The following is a 20050-nucleotide window of genomic DNA, read 5'->3' on the forward strand; positions in this document are numbered from 1 at the left end:
AACTATGATCATCAGATTTGATTAGATTCGGGTCTTCTTCATTTACAGCATCATATCTGAATTGCCCCATGCGCGCCATTGATCTTACCTACTTCCAAAGTAGTATTGAGAACCGAGATACAACAGACGGGATCGTCTCAGACAAACCTTCCTATCTTGACCCACTGCGGGGTCCACGGGTTTCGGAAGAAGAAGGATTTAGTGAACCGGACCGGCTTCATGAACTGAACTGGTCAACCTTGACGATAAATTGTCATCATGCCATCCCGTGGCCGGATGTCTGCTTGACCCGAGCCTCTACTCACTTACCCCCTAGACAGATAGCAGACATACTTGGCCGACTGTCTTTCGAGGATTCTAAGCCCCAGCTCTTCAATGGCAGCTCATCGCCTTGAAACAAAAAAAGCATCAGCTACGGCAGAGCTCGACCGGGTGGGGAAGTCATGTAGTGGAGACCCGCATGCTTTTGGTACTTAATAACGCTGCATCGCCTCTGAAGATTTGCCTTAGCCGAATGGCCATAGTTCCCGCCCCAGCCATCTATCAGCCTTTAGGGGGCTAACCGAGTCATCATTATTAGGCGATGCACATGCGCATACTCCAGAGGCCGTCGCGGACATCAGCAATATATAGCAGAAGTGTGTGGCTTCCCTTAATATCATAGATCAGGGTCATGCTGTTTCTGCATTAGTTCGGCAAGTTAAATCATGGTCCGATGTTTCATAGATCTGCCAATGCATGAACAGTCTATCTACGGCTGTTTTGATACACAATGTGGAGAATAGAAGGAGTAGACTGCAGTCCTCGCAGGGAACCCCCAACAATATCATGGAGTCCAAAGTATCCTTCCCGAAAGCCATTGATGGTACAATCTAATTCCATTTGATACATGATCTAGCGATCCCCGCCACATATTAGCAACAGAAAGATGTTTGTTTACTGTGACGCTCGCTATATTCCTGAAATCAAATGATATCAGGCCCTGGATCGCTTTGTGGCTCTAGACAAACCGTTTATGAGCAAGTGCCAAGTAGGCTATGTTCTGTGCCGTGCATCGTTTACAATGGTTCAGTTCATATCAACCCATCGTTCACGGATCTACATCCTGGTGCCATGAGTATGGATCGTGAACATGCTTGAGCTGTGCCAAGAGTATGTGATAAATCTGTTCATTTTTCTTTGACTTCCTGGTTAACCATAAAAATATCCACCATCGCCGGCGGCAATACATTTGACTACCAGCACGACTCATTTACTGCATTGGCACTATGATGTCGCCGTGGGTTACGCCCTTCACCAGGCCTACGCCCTTCATTCTATTAACAGCACATACTTCTGTCAGCTGCCTCCTCTGGCACGGTGTTTCCTATATGATCAAGACGCATCTGCATCCCCAGGACGCGTCTACGGCCTCAAAAACTCTTCTCCGATTCCATTCCTTACAAGATCTTCCTCCCCATCTCAAGCCAGCAGTGACTACAATACTGAAGAATGGGCCAGTTAACTATTCACTGGTTCACATGCAACCACTTGTATCCCCAGTGGAACGCTTTCGTGCCTTTCGGAGGTCGACCTGACCAAGACATTGCCCCAGCCGCGGCCATACATGCCTCTATTTGCCCTGAATGCCTTACACCACTAACCAACTGCAACAAGTTGTTCAAGGAGAAGCTGATGTCCGTGAAAATGCTAGAAATAATCCTCGATATTCCGGTAACCGATGGCGAGTTCATACACTCTATGGTTCATTTCTATGCTAGAGGAGACCATTTAAGATGGGAACAACCAATCACTCCTGGGGCTAGGTTTCTCCCCGGGGACCCATATCTAGATTCATTGGAAGAAGAGTCTTATATGAACACCTGCGGTATCTAAAAACATACGGACATCATAGGTTATGAGTTCGATGCCATTATAGCTGACTGCAACTTACAGATGAGGAAAGCGACTTCGGCCTCAATGTGCGGTGGATTAACTATCTACCCAAGTCCACGTACTTTTACTTCTCTTTGATGCCTCTGATTATACATGATATCCCTTACGCCACCATCCAGCAGGCGGAAGCTGAGCATCAGACTCCTGCAACTGCGCAGAGGGTTCAGACGCCACCGGTGGCTCATCCTTTCGTGCAAATGGATCCGTCTGTGGCCCAGAGTGACCCATTCGTTAGCAATCCCGCGTCAGCATCTCGAGGGTCCAATGCTCAAATGGTCCCCGGTCCTAATGGGCCGATGTATTGGCTCAGGAAGATACCCAAAATCAACACAGGACCAAGGATCCTTAGGAGAAAATCATGCCCCGACAGAACGCCCCCGTCTTCCTCCGGCGACGAGACTTGGTCCATGGTGTCAGACTCTCCTGATGGAAGATGGGTCCCCTGTATCGAAGCATCCTCTCGTACCAACCCATCGGAGACCGCGATGGACAATGATAGTGAAAACTCGCCCATAAACAGCGCTGCCGACACGTCAGTGCCCGCGACCGAGAATGAGTACCAGGAAAGTGCATCATTTACTGATGATGATCAACTCTCGCAATCTGCTGACGTGATAGCCTCAGTCACCTCGTCCGATAGCCCTCTAGTTGCTCCCAACATGGAGCCGGACGTCCTCGAATACCAGTCCAGCCCCGTCGAAAGCAATCCCTGGTTGCTTTCCTCTGAGATGATGCGAGAACATAGCCTCCAAGTAAGGTCCCCAGATGAAAGCTCGTCAGTGCTCTATCCGGTGAATGAGAACACACCCCTGGATGATTTTATGCTATCCGATCCCTGTCCCGATCTGCCTGCAGAAGAGCCGCAGTCATTGCAAGATCTCCTCGCAACTGAACTGGAGATAGACCCTAATGGTTATGACCTAGAATGTGAATGCCAACAGGATATTTCATTTGGGTGTGACTTCATTCTATACGATTCCGAGACAGACTCGACCCAAGCTATTGAGCTCGACGATCTTGATAATAGAAGCTACTATCCAGACATTATATGAGGAAAGCAGACTCTGTCTTGTGTTCAGCTCATTTGTCAATTTCAATATGCTTCGCGGATGCTTCGCTTCTTCTTTCCCTTACATCTTGTTCATTCTGTGCTTTACATGTTTGCCCATTTCATTTGTCTCTGCCTTATGTCAAAGATACGTTCTTGTCCATGATGTTCCGTTCATTCTCAGGTGTAAGTGTACATGTTTCGACTTCACTTTGTACTCCATCTCAACTCTCAAGTAAACTCTGAAATAAAAGTGCCTTTTTAGTTGTCATTAACCAGCTCTTCATCTGGGGATTGCGGGGCGTTGTTTTTTCACAATATTCGTTTCATCTAGTGATAGTTCCTGCATTTAATCATAATAAGCGTTATTGGAATTGACATTGCCCGGTTAAGATCCATTTCCCACACCAGGACATATGTTGAGCCTACACCTAAGTCCGCTTGTCGTCACCTTGGTCCTCCGGCAGAGCTATGCCCTTTCAAGTTCTTGTCAGCTTCAGCTAGAACTATAAATTTCTCATTCTCTGTATCCGAGTCACCAAAACTAGATCTTCGGTCTAGACATCATGGCATTTCTCTGACATCCTTGCGATTGATACTTACCAATGATATATGTGGTGAATAAAGAGTAACATTCCTCTCAAAATCCCAGCGATCCTTCGTTCCCCGTCCGCAGTGACATACAACATATATAAGCCATAGAAAGAGGGCTTGAAAAAGATCTCCGACAGGTAAATGCGATACTGTACTGCAATTCGAGGGTTAAAGGCTGTGGCTGTGGGAGCAATGCTGTTTTGTTGACCTTGCCCGATGTATATAATTACCGTGGAGACTAACCAATCAGTGGAGTAGTCGATGTGAAAAAAATTGGGATGTACCTAGTATTTGCGGATGATTCCTACAAAATCAGGTGACATGCCACGTTTCGTCCATTATGTATAGAAGGCCTGGAGCCTCAGCTGCTTCACACTCTTCATTCATTCTGTCATTGGCCATGTAGCAAGTGGTTGGTTACTTTGATCGATTCTCATCAATACCGCCAAGTCTTTGGTATCGGAGGAAGGAGAGAAGTGCGTATTTAGGAGACACAGGAGAACTGATACTCAAATTCCAGTGCTAACTAGGTATCGAGTAACCATTAAACTAATCAACTACTATGATGTTTGAGCTTCGATTGTCTCGAACCTAGAGCCACGTGCCGATTGTAGAGCTAAATCAAATTCGTCCGAGTTATGCACACAACACCTACTGTGTACGTTGCACAAATGGGGCAAAGGGTGCAAACCGGGGGAACTTGGAATCTAGTGGTCTACCCCGGCCAGTCCCGTCAGTACGGATGCTGGGAAGGTCGCCGTACCATACCGTAACAAGGTTGCTGCTCCTGGCAGAAAACACCCGCGGTAAACTGCGGGAGGCTATCACCAGCCACATGTTTCTCGGTTCGTCCGAGGCCAGCCCGCGCGGCAGCAGCAAGCTAGCTCCTCCTTTCTTATCCCCCATCTGCCTCGCTATACCCAGCCCCCTCCTGCTTGCGAATCCGACTTGCGATGTGACTTGCAGCTTCCCGCGATCCATTCAAGTCTATGCGCTACTGTTAACCAAGCTCATTCATTGATCGCGATGTCTTTTTACTCCCAGGATGCTCGCCGCCGGCGGGTCGGAGCCGGAGCCGGCTTCAGCGCCACTGGTAGACGAACCGTCCTGGGATACTGGGTGCCTCTCGCCGTCACTGTAGGCATCGCAACAATCAGTATAGCGGCCTGGGTTTGGAGCGAGCGCAGCGATGACGATGACGATAAAGACCGCGACGCCCCCCGAGACGATGAAAGCTTCCCCGCTCCCGGTCCTGGCGCGGAGGAATACCCTCGCGGCGAATATGCGGACGAGTATGCCCAAACGACAGCAACAGATATACATGGCAATATCTCAGATGATGCTAGCATGATGGCGCGCATGCAGGGAGCTCTGCGCCGCACCCCCAGCCCTCAACAGATCTTCGATGGTGCTAGTAAAAGAGTCGCTGCGGGCATGGCTGCTGCGGGAGCTTTCATGGGTGGTGCGCTGACATCGATCCGAGAGGAGGATAAGGGTGACTTTGAGGACCATTCTCGCTGGTCGGAGGAGATGGAATCGAGAGCTCATCGGGCGGAGCAGCCGGCGCCAACGATGACCGGGGCGTTGCCCAGTCGCGACATTGTCGGGGGCCCAACACCTGCTGGTAAGAAGAAGACCGTCGCAATTGTTGTCTCCTCGGAGTCAATGCAAGTCGACCCTGATGAGATCGTCTCTCACCATGTAGTAAGTCTAAATGCACGGCGCGGATCCCGATAATTATTGTGTTGATGTTGTCTACGCAGTCTATCCTTTCTCACCTTCCCGAACATGTCAACCTCGATACAGCCAGGGTATTCGTCATGATCTACGCGCCGGGACTGAAGCATGTTCCTACCCAGGGCGGCTCATCCCACCCCACCTTGTCTGTTACCTCGTCCTATTCCAATATTGCTCCCGAAGAAGCTGTGGCTTCTGGTGAACTGCCTGGTGAAGAGTCGGCCACGGAATCTCGCCAGGTGGATGAACCGGAGGGCTCAACACCACTATTTAAGACAATGTATACACAGGCTCAAGCACTTGTCGAGAAAGAGAACACAATCATGCCCTTCAGCACCGTGACAGGGTACGTGCATCTGGTTCGTCACCTTTCTCCGGACACGGTCTATGTCCAGGAGTCCTTGGCCGGGCGCGAAGGGGAGTCTGTACAGCTTATCTCCGGCTGGGTCCGACAGGTGGTGGTTGTAGTCGGGGGTGAAGGTGGTCGCGGGGGCTTGGTTGACAGTGATGACGAGTCGGCACTTGCAGACAAGGGCGAGAGATGGTGGCAGAAGGAGGGCACTACTGGCATCGGCAAGCGGATTGATGTGGTGGACGTCCACCGGATTGGCGATGATTGGCGACGACGGGTATCGGGACTCGACTAGCGTTCTCACTCACCCATTCGACGTTTCTACGACGCCTATGTTTACTTCCTTGGCCTCTTCCTCTGCTATCATGATGATTGTGTTGTTTTTGTTCTTTGATTCCCCTGTCTTGATGAGATGAAGAGTGACTTCCCTAGATGGTTTTACGCCTGTGTGAATATTGATGGCATGCCAACCGCCAGGATGGAATTGTCTTTTGTGGAAGACGTGTGTGAATGACATGAACGCCTGGACATAAAGCGTGAAGTACATAATGAAATCGTAGCTCCTCTCTGATTCTCGTCTCATCGTCATGGTAGATTGAGGCAGTGACACACTAACCCGAAAGCGGGGGTCAGGTGACCCCGACCTCCTTCAACGTCGCCCGCGGCTTGGCATCATACAAACTCCCTTTGCAGAGCCCCAGCCGACCGTCGACCGACTCACCTCGATCCGAGCCTCCCCTGCCTTCTTTGCAGGTGTTTGTTCGATGGACTTTCATACCCTTTGTCTGTAGCGACCCGCGCTTTGTGCAAGTGTCCGCATTGCTTCGGGCCAGTTCGTTGTCGTGCGGCCCCGATCTCCGCTCCCCACATGTCTCGCGCTCCAGCTCTATCATCAACCACGATTCACGGCCTGTCCTCATCACCTTTGGACCCGGATCACGCGAAGTCGCATCCAGAAGCCTGTGGCCGTAATCGCGTCGCGGTTCACTTTCGACATTATGGCGACGGCAATCTCCAAGCCCACCTCGCATACCCCTAAGATGAAGCGACCGCCCCCGCCTTTCGTCCAGACCGGAGTCAACGGAGTCAAGTCCCAACAGTCTTCCATCTCATCCCCTCCTGCAACCGCGAAACGCCTTCCAGGCGCAAGTCAACCGACATCGGCGAGCTCCGCAACCGGTCCGCCGTTGAATGGCGCCAATGGCGCGGCTAATGCTGGTACGACCTCGACTAAGGGATCTCGATCTCCGAACCGACCGAAGAAGGAGGCGCAAACTCATGGCGACCAGGCTTCGCGAGCACAGAAGCCATTAATGAGGACCTTATCGATGGACAATGATCGTCGCGCCGGGAACAGGTGTCCCGAGCCATACGGTGAGCTTCCGCCAGGTCTACATGCGAAGAGCCCCTGTGTACTGACTATCTGGTGTGTTATAGTCAAAACGCCGTCTTACATCCTCAAGAAATTCGCCAAAAGCCCACCTTCCCTCATTCTACATCTCCACCCGACTCACTTTCGCTTCGAGCAACAAGATGGCAGCTTCCCTTACAATTCCGAGATGAAGGTCATCATCGAACATATCCGTGCCGGAACCGTTCCCCATGATATGATGGAGGAGCTGTTGCGGGCCAACGTTCGATTCTATGAAGGCATGCTTCCACATGCATCCGGGTCGCCTGTGTGTCTGGTGAACTTGGCTAACCTCTATAATTTGCAGGCTGCCTGATCGTTCGCGTGGTAGATCATAAGTCGGTGTCGGCCCATGCAAGGAAATCGACAGCCCCGGCGTCAAATGAGAGTAACACTCCATTCTCAATCCATAACTACAATGAGCATGTCACGCCATCGGCTTATGTTCCATACCCGAAACAAAGCCAATTAAACTCGGAAAAGCCCGTCGGGGAGAAGGCACCTAGCGCAAATCAGCACGATATCAAAACAAACGGTGAGCAAGCTGGCGACCCAGGAAGTCGTGCGGAAGAAACTTCGTCGAACTCCACTCAGCCAAAACAGCCTCCGAAACCTCGAGTCTTTACTACCGTTCTCCATCCAACTCCACGTTCTTTTCAGGCCGAGCTGACACTGCTTGCTACTACACCCGACCCCAAATCTGCAAGACAGCAGGCGTCCAATGCCACTTCTCACTCTCACCAATCCTCATCTACAGCACCTTCGTCTCCAGGGACGTCCAATCAGTCTGACCGCGGGCCTGTCCCAAAACGACAGAAGATGATGGTTGAACCTCAGGATTTTCTGGAATGTGAATCCAAATTGACCAGAGCGCTAGCACCCCCTCTCTTCTTAGATCCTGTCCATAGCTTTGATGCTATGCAGGATCTATTGAAGCACATGGAGAGCCCGCTTCACCGTGATCCGCCACCATCACCCAAGAGGCGGAAGCGCACCGTGGCTGAGCTTGCTGCTGACGAGGCGCTGGCAGCCGAGGAAGAGAGATTCATGCTCATCATGGACGAGCGACTGGAACCGACAACTGCAGGTGGTGCCGGAGGACCGAAGTCTGCTGTTGTGGATGATACGGGCGGCGGCGCGCCTTTCGAGCCGCGCTTCTCAAGATTCAAGACGCTAGAGAATATTCGTATGCAGCATGAGGAGAAGGCGAAGCGAGAACACGAGGTCAAGCTGAAACAGGAGCTGGCCAAACGGCAACAGCAGGAGCAAGAGAGAGAGAGACGCCGTGCTCTGGAGCAACGGCAGGCCGAGGAGCACGCCAAGGAAGAAGCTCGAAGACAGCTTGTTGCAGCGCAGCAAGCTCAGGCACAGCTTGCAGCGCAGCAGCAGCAGACTCGGCATGTAATGACTCAAACGAACGGAATCAGTCAAGCACCTCAGTCTTCGCCGGTAGTCCGCAATCAGACACCACACAACATATCTTCGCCTGTGGTTGGCAACACGATAGCGGCACAGCCGGGTGTCCCTATGAGCATGACGAATTCGATGCAGGGAGCGGGAAGCCCTCCAAGGCCACCATCTGCACTCCAACACGCCCACCCCACAGTTATGAGCCATCCCATGGCGCCTTCCAGGAGCCAGCAGGGACAGAGCCGACATGGAACACCTCAGTTGAATGGCACCCCAGCATTATCTCATTCTACCCCTATCATGCGCAACGTCACACCAACGCAGCGGATGAGCCACGCCAGCCCAAGCCACTCGACCATGGCTCCTACACCTGTCTTGAACCAAGCCACCATGATGGGAACTCCGCAAATGAGCAATGGAATGGGTCTCACTCCACAACAGCAACAGCAGATGCTGTTACAACAAAGACAGCAGCTCCTCGCGCAACAAAGTCATATGGTACAAAATCAGTTTTCGCCCAAGCAGGTGGCTCAGATGCATGCCAACGTGCACGCGCAGCAGAATATCCAAGCCCACCAGCAACAGATGCTACAGGCTCAGCAACAAAACTACCAGGGGCAGCCAAAGTTCCCCAACCCTCAGGCGTATCAGGCTCAGTTAATGCGTGCGCAGCTCGCACAGATGCACATGGCTCAGCAGCAACAACAGCAGCAGCAGGCACAACAACAACAGCAACAGCACCAGCAAGTTCAAGGCCAGCAATCGCAACCTCAACAAGGACAGGTACACCAAAACAGCCCACATATGAACCCTCAACAACAAATGCTAATGGCAGCGGCTCAGGCCAACGGAGGTCTGCGACAAGCGAATGCCCCACAAGCCAACAGTGTTGCACAGCGCTATCAACAATTGTACGCTCAACGATTGATTCGATTGCGGCAAGAAATGGCTGCCAAGTATATGCCACAATACGGCTCGCCCGCACAGTTTCCACAACATATCCAACAACAATATACCACTGGCCTTGAGAATGCAGCCAAAATCTGGGTTCAGGAGATCATGCGACGAGAGCGTGACATGGTTCAGCATCGTGCCTCTCAGGTTGCTGCTGTCCAAGCCCAGGTAATGCAACAGCAACAACAAAACATGATGCAGAACAGGGGCAATAGTTGAGAGATGCTCAAACCCAGCTGAACACGACCATTGGTTATAACGAGCCTTATACCAGCCGCAAGGCTTTTTTCTGCCTTTTTTTTTTTTGATTCTTACCCTCTATTCCTCACCTTCTCTCTATATTCTATTGGACTTGGGCAGTGCATGATGCTTCCCACGACCACACACAATTTCGCATTGGAACCCTTTCATGCAACATCCATCATCTTCTTCTCCTTGTTCTTCTTCATATCATCCAAGACCTTGCTTATTTTTACCTTGCTACATTTTGAGACTGTGCATAAGGAATTGGGATCCAAGGCAAAAGAGGTTGGCGTTTTGTATGATTTGGACCTTATTGGTAAGGTCTTCTTTGCTTTTACTTTACTCTTCCTGGTTTGCGTTTGGCGATTTGCTTGTATCACTCGGGAACGGACCGGTTGAATTTAGGGGGGGGAGCAAGGAACAACAAACTTGATACCATTTTTGTACAGGTGTCCCCTTTGAGTGTTTTTATGTTGATGTCTCAGAAGAATCGAAGTGAGCTGATATACTACTTCCTAACCTTGGGTTTATATGTTATGCAGTATGACTTGACTATATTGATTATATCCGTCGATAATAATATCCCATTTTCACTTTTGCATCTTTCTTGTTATTACTATTCTGGATATATACTTAGCTAGGATGACGTTAGATGGAATGTTATGTATAGTCATCACACCACAACGATTTGAATATACTATATAGTTTCTGAAGCCTATGGGATAGATTAAACTATCTTCGTTGTACTTATAAATATGATATTTTCCTTCTAGCATTCAATAATGAACTTCCCTTTCCTGTTTCCCATACTGCGATCTCTCCACCCTCTAGTATTTCTCCATATTGTTCTATAGGAACATACAATCTCAAACATACAATCTAGTTGGAACATCCCAAGAACATCAAACCCAACCCTACTCTAATCCCTGAGCCCAGATTCGAAAATGTTTCCTCTCACTTGGGAATGAAGTAGTGGAATCTGGTATATCCTTTACAATGAATGGGAATTAGAGACGCTTCTGCGATTAGGGATTTTGGTATGTGAATCTTACTGATACTACCACCACTACTACTACCAAGACAAACACACACACACACACACACACACACACATAGCCAATCCAAGCAATAGAGAGAGAGAGAGAGAGGAAAAGGTAGAATATCCTCGAAACCCTTCACCATGATTCCTTCCCCCCCTTCCTGCCCCAAGAAATACACCCTAGACATTCACCAAAGCATGTATCTCTCATTCTACCAAAGAAAAGATACTGAGTATCTAATACTACATCGTAGGTAACAAAAACATACTCCGTAGTTAATGTCAATTTAAAAACATACAGGTAAAAGTAAAATGATGATGCTGTGTTTGAATTTCTCATTACTTTGCTGCAGGACTATGTATGTATGTATGTATGTATGGATGTATGGATGTATGGATGTATCTCCTTTGATGATGTGTGGATTGTTGAGGGTTGGGATAATTGGGTTGCTAGTGTTACTATAAACAATACGTAGGTTTATTCACCGATTGTTCCATTTGCTTTGCTGCGTATGTTTGAGTTTGTTGGATGGATGGATGAAAACAAGGTAGGACCGGTCTGCTGGGATGGAACTGACCAGGTGACCCGATTCGACCCGGTGGTGGTGGTCTTAGCTTCTCTGCTGGTCGTCGATACTGGTGTTTGCCATACGTACTATGTATGCTTATGGGATATGTGTAGGTGTGATGCAAATTAACGTGTTTACTATAATAGCTTGAACCTAAGTCGATGTCGAGTTGGACCAGCTCACCGGATCGCATGCTATCTATCCTAACACAAGACTATCAGCGGAAGCAACCGGGAGGACAACAAGCAGCCCCAGTCCACCAGGATGATCTACGGATCTACAAGGATCTCCACTGCAGATATACAGTACGTGCGCCATGGCCGAGCCACCCACGGACCAAGTATGTGTCGAAATGCCCAAGTAGGAAAGCTCAAGAACCACTCGCCGCGGTTCCAAGGCTGACTTTGAGTTTTGAGCCTGTGTCACAGTTGCATGGATGATGTACCTATGTGTGTAAATGGCTAGGACGCATGAGAGAGGGTGTGCGCGCATGGCGCGATAGCGCCCTCAGCAGGGCGAGGGATGGGGCGCGCACCGTAGGATCAAGGCTTGTGGATGGCTAGGTTTTAGTCGCCTGCACATTCCAGCCAGACGGGACATCATGATACCCAGGGACTAACCGGGTTGGGTTGAGGATGCTAAAGCTTGGACGTGGCTCGCAGCGGTGGCTCATGACACCCGCCCTTTCTGAATCCCGAACGGATTTTAGGGTTTGGTGATGCTATAGTAGGTTGATGTTCGGCGGACCCGCGAAGGAGAGAAGCCCTTCAGTCATGTGCCGAGGAGGAGGAACCCCTGGAACAGGAACAATATATTAGCTAATAATTAAGGGAGCCCTGGAGAGCCGGATTTCCAGCCAATAGCCTGCTGGTGGTACAGCGCCCGAGCAAATCAATATTATGACGTAGTGGTGGAATGGCCCACTTGATAAGCAGTTGCGCGAGGACCGTCTCGCACACCCTCCTCCTGCCATGCTCCCCAGACAGCCACCGCCGTTGGACAAGAACGGAAAGATGGCGGTGTTGCGCACGAGTGTGTGGGGTTGGGTAGTTGGTGGGAATCGATTGCCCAGACGAGCCGGGTTCTGCAAGACTCCATAGGCCATGGCCAAGAATGGGGCCCTCGACGCCAATGCAATGCAATGCAACTCAAAATGGCGATATTGGTCGACTGATTGATGAGATGGCGGCCAGCAGCCAATGGCGAGCCCCGGGCCGCTTCATTTATTGGGGGGTTTGGCAGAGGAAGGAAAAAAGCCTGGGACGCAAGGGGGACGATGCAGCAGAGGTTGGATCACCCGATTGGGATCCGCCCCCTACAGGGCTTCTCTCCACTCGCCCTCGAGAACGGGAACTGCAGCTGATAACTCTAGGTCGTGTTTTGCATGGATGGTGATGAAACAGGAATAGAACGAAGCACGGGAGGGTTGCGCCGCAGATGAGACATGAATGGGGCCTTGTTGTGCAACACCCAGTGTTGATCCTGCTTCTTAATGCTCCGTGGACTTTTCCTGATCGTCCGTCAGGAACCAGCCAATTATTCGAGTGGCTTTCTCCAGGGCAAGACGAAGGGCAGAAGAAAGGCCAAGAATCACCGTCACGGACGGTTACTAGGAAACGGTGCACTTGAATAGCGTACCTGCAGCAAACTGAGAAGTGTCCTCCTGACCTTCCAAGAGTGCATGCTGAACATATTCCAATGACCATCTACGTTGATCCAGTCCAAGTTTGTTTTGAATTGGTCATTTTCAGCTGATTACCCAAGAGCTGTGCCCATTGGCCTAGTCGCAATGCCTGAAGGCCAAGTGACACAAAGGTGGTGGCTTGCAACCTCTAGCCTAGACCGGGAGAACAGCACCGCCGTGAGAGAGAGATAACGAGACTCTATACACGGAATGCTGCAATGCAAATCAAGGATGACCGATCGGACAGTAGGCGGAGAGACGGTTAGGCCTAAACGGCTCATCCGAACAGGTAATCTCAGCCCGAGGGGGGTCCAGCCACAGAAGATCCTACCTGTGGCTGTGCGAGTGATTGAGAGGCTTTGCCCCGTTGCTGGCCAAAAGAGTCGAAGTCGTTAGTCATCGTGAACCCCATCCGTCTCGTTGTTGCTGTTGAGTTGCAGACTTTCGCCTCCTCCTCTTCTTTTCCCCGTCTCTATTCTCAATAGATGATCAATAACGGCCGGACCATGTAACTGTACCCTGCTTGAGATCGGATAATATCGAAGGCTCTAGACATGGTCAGTCTATATCAGGGAGGACTTCGAAGTGAACCTTGATTCTAGCCCGGTTAGAATTGCTTCTTCACACGTTTACAACCCAAGATCTAGAAAAATCGACGTAGATCCGAACAAGCGTTTTCAGCAGTGGCGTACCCATGGACTTTCTTCGGCGTTGGCTTCTAGGAAACCGCAATGGGACAATTTCTCCGGCTCCTAATCGGAAGACCGAGGGGCGGCCGACTGGATCTGGGTTCAATATATTGGCCGGTGGGTATAAGGATCAGAAAGGGAGGGAATATCCAGGAACCCGGTTTATCGTGGTCTTGGCAGCATCGCCAGTGCAGTGGAGTCGAATCTCACCGCAGGAACCCTTTCGAAGATCTCAACGCCCTTGAATTGTCCGGTCAGCTCCTTGCGACATACAGGCCCGTGCTGCAGGGGTTCGCCCTTGGGACACCAGGCGCCTGTGTCTGGTGGGATTTGCGACGAAAACCACGGGACAACACAGGGGCATCTGGACAACCATCACAAAAGGCTGTTCGATTATCATATCCTGGCAAGGGATCGGGAAGTTTGGCCAATAAACCTAGATAAAATCGCATTTCAAATAGATTCATGGTCACTGACTATCCCAGGCGGTCAGTGTGCCTGTCCTCGGCTGCATGATGACAACAAGAGGGACCTACCTCCCTTGATACCCGCGCAGAGCCCGATTGATGGCCTTAGCGCTGATTCACTTATTGGTCAACCGTCAGATTGGGAAACCTTTTCCATGGGAAAACAGGGGAGCCGAAGATCAGGGTTCAATGGAAAATCCGGGGTTTGATCAAAGCGGGTGGTCATAGCTACATAGTCTAGGTGATAAGACAGCCACAAAGGGATGCTTGACGTCAGCATCCCTTGGGGGATAAAAACAGTAAGCCGCGGGGCTAGATTGATTGATGGATTCAGCAGGGAACAGTCGACTGAGGCCATTATCCCCGAGAAATAGTCCTGGGATGCGACCTGCACACTCCACATTTAGAATCATCACCCAGACTCAGGCAGAAGTTGCTACACGTCCAAAACCGGCAAGCCTGCGAGATTCGCCCAATGCGGCTAGCCATTGGCTGCGAGGCACGGTCGTTCATCAATGGTACTAGTAGTTACTCGTCACGATCAGCGGCGCGCAGTCCTCGGATCGGTGAGTGAAGCCTTCGAGAACATCGGGCGTTTGGTGAGGCATGGCCGATGTGATGACCGCGAAAAATTGGGAAAAGTGGAGGCCCCGACCAGCGGTTGCTTCCTTCCGCAGGAAATGGGTCGCGTCTGGAACGATCGCGGGGAGGACGAGTCACAAGTGGCTGAGCCATCGCAATTGTGGCTCAGTAGTGTCTCGATGGTGTGGCTGAGTACCGGCCGATGACCACCAATAGTCCGAGAAGTATGGAGTACGAACTACCAAGAATAGAGATAGTATGGGCTCGGGGAGCGTTCGCGGAGTACACCTGCCCACCGGGTCCGCGACACTGCACGATTCAAATCTATCCAAAGCGTTCCCGCCGCTTCCAGACCGAGAGCCAATCGACTGAGCTGTGATGGCTCCGCAGCCTGAGATGAGTATGGCAATTCAAGTGACCCGTGAGTCCAGACTAGCTCAGGGTTCGGCCGAATCTGAGTAGCCCAGGATATCGCTGAACAGCCAAGCAGGGGAGCTGTCAAAACTACCCACAGATACCATTCATTAGTGTTGCACCGGGTGCAAACTTTCTTTCCTTTGTGGCGCCGATGAGGACCTATCCCCTTTGTGATTCCCACTGCCTATCCAGTCTTAGCGAGGGGCTCTGACAGAAAGCCGACAATGAGAGGGTCAATGGGTTTCGACTGTGCGCGCCACTAAGGCAGGGAAACATTACCTCTCCTCGTATCTATATCTCACATACAGCGATATGCTTTTGGTAATAGCGCTTGGACCCCGCCCAAGTAAACAAAGATGGCATTGGCAGGTAGGTCCAAGATACACCAGGGTAGGTTTCAGGTTGCGACACACAACAAAGAGTAAGACATGGCGGTTGGACAGTCTATCTTGAGTCAGAAGGTGACATTGCAGCGTTGATCGGGCCATCAGGTCGCATTGTCAATGATCTCCGACCGGATTTTGAGACCTGAAAGCACTACCATAGGTTCCGGTGTATGAGAGGTTTTGTTCATAGAAGCCGCATAGTTGGAGAAGAGCGTTGAAACCCAGGCCAACGAGAAGCTACAGGAGAGTGATTGAGGAGCATATCTTCGTTCTTCATGGAATGCCCACGATGCTCGGAAGATACAGGCAACGGAGACCGTCGCCGCTGGAACCAGCAGTGGTGCAGAATCCCCATGCTCAGTGGTCCCAGCACGATATCATATGAGTTCACAAGACTCAGAAGGAAGCAAGCAACGTGTCCGACCGATTGACTCGTCGAGCTGGTGGCTTCGCATGGAGCAATGGAGTTATGCCCAGAATCGAAGCATCGGCTGACGCGTGACGAGTCAGAAACTTCGCCGTCTCACCGGTGGGGAAGGTCGCGAAGAGGAAGATTCAATGGGGCGAGAATAACTTTCACCCGCACTAGATAGTGGCCAAACGTACGCAGTAGAGTATCTACCTGTTCGGATCGCTCTCGAGTCAGCCAGCGACCGTTGAGAATGGGGGGAAGGGGGGTGGGAGTAAAGCATCAGGCCAGTCATGGGGTGAGTGGACAAGCACCTGGTGGGGAGGCGAAGAGTACTAGGTAGGTAGTAGTCAGTAGGTATGTACACAGAGCTGTACGTACCTTCAGGACGTGGCACACCAGGAGAATCCAACCGCCAGTCATGCTCGGGATTGAGGCGGTGGTGACGATAAGGGACGATCGGGTATGACTCGGGAGGGGGAAAAGGTGACGCTGTGAGGAAGACGTTGAGTGGCACTACCATTTACTGCTTTGCACTTAATACCATACTACAACTAGTTACTGGTAGTAGTAGTAGAGTAGTAGTAGGTAACATACGATGCTGGTACGTATCCGGTACCTTCAGTACTTCTCACAGTAGGTACTAGGTACATTTGGTGGATAGGCCCCAACCCCCACATTCCAGAGTGACTGGTACATAGTACGACGTACATACATCAGTACCGCGGCGGAACACCATAGGCCAGCGGTAGGCCGGAGCGTTCCTGGGCGAAGGGCCCGAGTGGCTGTTGGCATCTGGCAAGGCTGGCGGGTTTCTGATAGGTGCGGCTGGCCCACCGGGGCTGGAGGCCGGATTTCAAACCTGCATGATCCAGCCAGTGTTGTCGGCGCCGGCCACTGGTCCAGGTGGATGATGTGCGTACGATCAGTGATCGTCGGCCAAAGCGCCTTTCGGCTGCTCTTCATGCCTATTCTAGTCGATCCCAGAATGGGGGGGAGGGAAAGTACATACGGGGTACTGTATGGATGTATGGAGTATAGTACAGAGGTACAGTTGTCCTCCGGGGAATACACACAGAGTAGGTATCTTTCTGCGTCATTATTGTTAGGTCGTCTTAGGCCCCAGGCGCCAATACCTGCCTGTGGCCTACATGGATAAGACCGGACTCGGCCTTTTTGCTGCATCATCCCGGCAATCGTTTCGCACAATCGCCCATTCCATTTAAACCCACTTCTGTGGTGGATAGCTGAGGAAGTTTCTCGACCCCCGTAGTCGTCGTACGTAGGTAGCCCGACTAAGGTCGTACGAAACCCTCGGTGGTTACGGGATTTGGCTAGACACAAGAACGGAATAAACCACCCAAGTTTTCAAGTGATGGCCAGTAACTTTACCCCCCTCGCTCATATTCTTACATGGATCACTAATTCCCATCGCTTTGGAACCAGGTATGAAGATCCGGTTTCATTGACTTCTTCAGGTTCTTCTTTGGTTCTGAGACTACTCGATTCTCTCGGTGCGTGAGCAACTGGTCAATCGTCGTTTGGCCGGGAGCGTTCGAGTTTGGCCGGGAGCGTTCGAGTTTGGCCGGGATTGGAATCGGGATGCTGCCTGCCTGCAGTCGACAATCCTAAGAGATCAGGGCTCATCTGCAAACTCGTCCGGGTTTGCACAGACCAAAGAGTCAAGCAAACGTTGGGTGTAAGTCAGGTGGAAATAAATATACGCCAATAAAACCGTGGTTGTTGGATTGGATCGGCCCACGGAACCATAAGAAAATCCCCACGGTGGGAACTCCCGAGCGGCGCGGGCAGTACCTGACCCAACAGATAGTATGTAGATAGTATCCATCCGCAATACTACGCTGCTTCTATGTAGATAGATGCGTGCATGCGACCATCATAAGAATAGGAGCGGTGTTGGTCTGTCTTTGTGCTGTGGCTGGCCCTGTTTTCTTCCCTTTTCGCCCCTCCTGCGTTTTACCTTTTCCCTCCGCTGCCCTTGAACGCAAGTCAATCGATGTGGATGTGGACTTATTGTCATGCGTGTTGCCCTCTTCGGGCAAAGTTCATCAGGTCTCGGCTGGAGTGGAGCCATTAATCTCGACGGACTGAACGTTGAGGGGTTTTGAGTTGGTGTAGATGTGCGCTTATCTGCCACCAGTTCCAACAATGCACTGAGGGTTTGACGATGGTCTAGACGGTGGCGTTGGTACCAGCAGACGATCGTTGATGGTTAGGGAATCTGTGGCGTCAGAAGTGTACCTGAACCGTGTTCTAAACATGCCCTCGATACTATTATGGTTTGTAAGGTGTAGATCCAGCAAGAAAATTAAGAATGAGGGGGGGAGGGGGGGCGTGTAAGACTTCGTTGATGTTGATGGGGTGGTGGTGGTGATGGTGATAATGATGCTGATGACGATGGTGGTGGTGGGCTTGTTTTACCCTCACCCAGCCTACCAGAGCGTTGCGTTCGTTGCCTTCCCGCTTCATTTGTTTTGTCGCATGGTCGTGTATGGAAATTAGTATGCATACATGTTTCATTGCCGAAGCGAAACCTCCAGTAGCTCCACATGGAGAGGTTGAGTGACGCCGATCATTCAGGGTCTTTGCGGTTCGATGACCGTGGGACAGACCACCCCCCCGAAGAGTCGGTCGTACGACGACGATGCTGGAGAAGGAATGGAGAAGATGAAATGACCTGGTATCTGCCGGTGTTTTACTTTCGATAGCCTACTTGCAGGTGTCCCGAGCCAGCAGCTGGCAAGTAGGTTTGGAAGTGGGTTTCTTCTGCCCGGAGAAGATCCCGAGAATCTGGACGACCTGATGATGATCCAATTCCATGATCCGCGTTAAGGTTTAGTCGGTCCCCATCGCCTGCCTGGCCCCAGTGATGTGCTGGGTGCTCTGACATTGGAACATTCCATCGGCGGTTCTCTCCCATCTGCGTCTCATGCATTCATTCCTTTTCTTTTTCGGGGCATGGGCGAGGAAAGTGAGTGACTCTTTCCCCAGGCACTGTGCTGGGGAAAATAAACGGATTGGCGTGTTGCATCTGGGTGCTATTATCTGCGCCGGTATTTCCAGTGAGAGGTGATGGTGTTCGTGGTGGTGGTGGTGGTGAGATGGTTGTATTCTTTGTAATTAATACTATTCTATTACTGATTCCTTCTTTATTTTATTTTATTTTATTTTCTTTTCTTTTCCTCTTGACACCATATAGTAATATCATAATATTATGAGATGATTAATTTCAATTTGATGGGTTTGAAGGGGATCTCGTAACGATGATGACGATCCACTTGATCAGAACCGACGGGCAGGACCAATCGATTCTACCCTATCAATTCCGGGGGCTAAGGGAAGTACTACGACTAGTGCAGTGGTAGTATCAACTACAACCTTGGTACTGCTGACTAGGTACTATAGGTAGACAAGATCCATCCCAACAATAAACGTCAATGCAGGAATGATAAAGAAAATAATTAATAAAAAAAAATAAAAAAGAAACCACAGATTAAAAAATCCGAGTCGATCCAGAAGGTGGGGGGAAGTTAATTAGTAGTGGAGGTAGATCAACCTGAATGAGAAATAAAATTAAAAATGTGAAATAAAAAGGAAACGGGTAAAAAAAAAGAACAAATAATAATAAGAAGAATAATAATAATAATAATAAAACAAGAAAAGAATGGTAGGTGAGGGATGGTCTTTTCACACCTTCCGGCCTGCTGCTGCTTCGCCCGAAACAGCAAATCGACGATAGAGACGCCTGAAAAAGGATTTAACATTTAACCTCCCACGGAATCCCCAGAATCTCCCCTGCAACACCCCGCCAGGAACCCTCAGCCTTGGAAGCCAGTGCAATATTAGACCAAAAAGTTACGCTTTCCATCTAATAATCCTAAGACATCCTTCCTTCCCACCTGCGTCGTCCTCTCAATTGTATCCAGATCCCCTTGCTGGCCCAGCCGGCGTTTCCTATAACTACATCCCTCCGCTGCGACTGAGACACTTTATCCTCGCTCTTCATTGACCCTCCGCCACTCCACCCGGTCCCAAGAAAAGCGCGTTCAAGGGAGGCTTATCGATTTCCCCCCCCTCTCTCCATCTCTTTATCTCCATCCTTG

General features: G+C 50.5%; 7 protein-coding genes across 7 annotated transcripts; 4 read left to right on the top strand and 3 right to left on the bottom strand.

The window, feature by feature from the left end:
* Positions 1-450: 450 nt before the first annotated feature.
* Positions 451-733, bottom strand: BO94DRAFT_224736 (uncharacterized protein). The gene has a single exon (XM_025606245.1). The coding sequence runs from the start codon at positions 660-662 to the stop codon at positions 507-509; it is 156 nt and encodes a 51-aa protein (XP_025472071.1). The 5' UTR covers positions 663-733; the 3' UTR covers positions 451-506.
* Positions 734-1491: 758 nt separating this feature from the next.
* On the top strand, positions 1492-2987 carry BO94DRAFT_542564 (uncharacterized protein; the record flags this gene model as incomplete). Its single annotated transcript, XM_025613096.1, has 2 exons — positions 1492-1867; positions 1936-2987. The coding sequence occupies 2 exons, from the start codon at positions 1492-1494 to the stop codon at positions 2985-2987; spliced, it is 1428 nt and encodes a 475-aa protein (XP_025472072.1).
* A 1503-nt stretch (positions 2988-4490) lies between these two features.
* On the top strand, positions 4491-6227 carry BO94DRAFT_531241 (uncharacterized protein). Its single transcript, XM_025610855.1, has 2 exons — positions 4491-5281; positions 5341-6227. Exons 1-2 carry the CDS (start codon positions 4604-4606, stop codon positions 5959-5961), a joined length of 1299 nt encoding a protein of 432 aa, XP_025472073.1. The 5' UTR covers positions 4491-4603; the 3' UTR covers positions 5962-6227.
* Positions 6228-6363: 136 nt separating this feature from the next.
* Positions 6364-9755, top strand: BO94DRAFT_224778 (uncharacterized protein). Its single transcript, XM_025606247.1, has 3 exons — positions 6364-7040; positions 7104-7316; positions 7385-9755. Exons 1-3 carry the CDS (start codon positions 6665-6667, stop codon positions 9658-9660), a joined length of 2865 nt encoding a protein of 954 aa, XP_025472074.1. The 5' UTR covers positions 6364-6664; the 3' UTR covers positions 9661-9755.
* Positions 9756-10196, top strand: BO94DRAFT_224775 (uncharacterized protein). The gene has a single exon (XM_025606246.1). The coding sequence runs from the start codon at positions 9851-9853 to the stop codon at positions 10115-10117; it is 267 nt and encodes an 88-aa protein (XP_025472075.1). The 5' UTR covers positions 9756-9850; the 3' UTR covers positions 10118-10196.
* Positions 10197-11455: 1259 nt separating this feature from the next.
* BO94DRAFT_224819 (uncharacterized protein) lies at positions 11456-12269 on the bottom strand. The gene is made up of 3 exons (XM_025606248.1): positions 12217-12269; positions 11828-12087; positions 11456-11737 (listed from the first exon to the last, which is right to left on the bottom strand). Exons 2-3 carry the CDS (start codon positions 11893-11895, stop codon positions 11491-11493), a joined length of 315 nt encoding a protein of 104 aa, XP_025472076.1. The 5' UTR covers positions 11896-12087; positions 12217-12269; the 3' UTR covers positions 11456-11490.
* A 3948-nt stretch (positions 12270-16217) lies between these two features.
* On the bottom strand, positions 16218-17026 carry BO94DRAFT_542566 (uncharacterized protein; the record flags this gene model as incomplete). The annotated part of the gene is made up of 5 exons (XM_025613097.1): positions 16218-16261; positions 16308-16418; positions 16638-16768; positions 16789-16894; positions 16939-17026. The coding sequence occupies 5 exons, from the start codon at positions 17024-17026 to the stop codon at positions 16218-16220; spliced, it is 480 nt and encodes a 159-aa protein (XP_025472077.1).
* Between the last annotated feature and the right edge of the window lie 3024 nt (positions 17027-20050).

The sequence above is a fragment of the Aspergillus sclerotioniger genome, assembly GCF_003184525.1.
Source record: "Aspergillus sclerotioniger CBS 115572 chromosome Unknown BO94scaffold_3, whole genome shotgun sequence".
Taxonomy (NCBI): domain Eukaryota; kingdom Fungi; phylum Ascomycota; class Eurotiomycetes; order Eurotiales; family Aspergillaceae; genus Aspergillus; species Aspergillus sclerotioniger.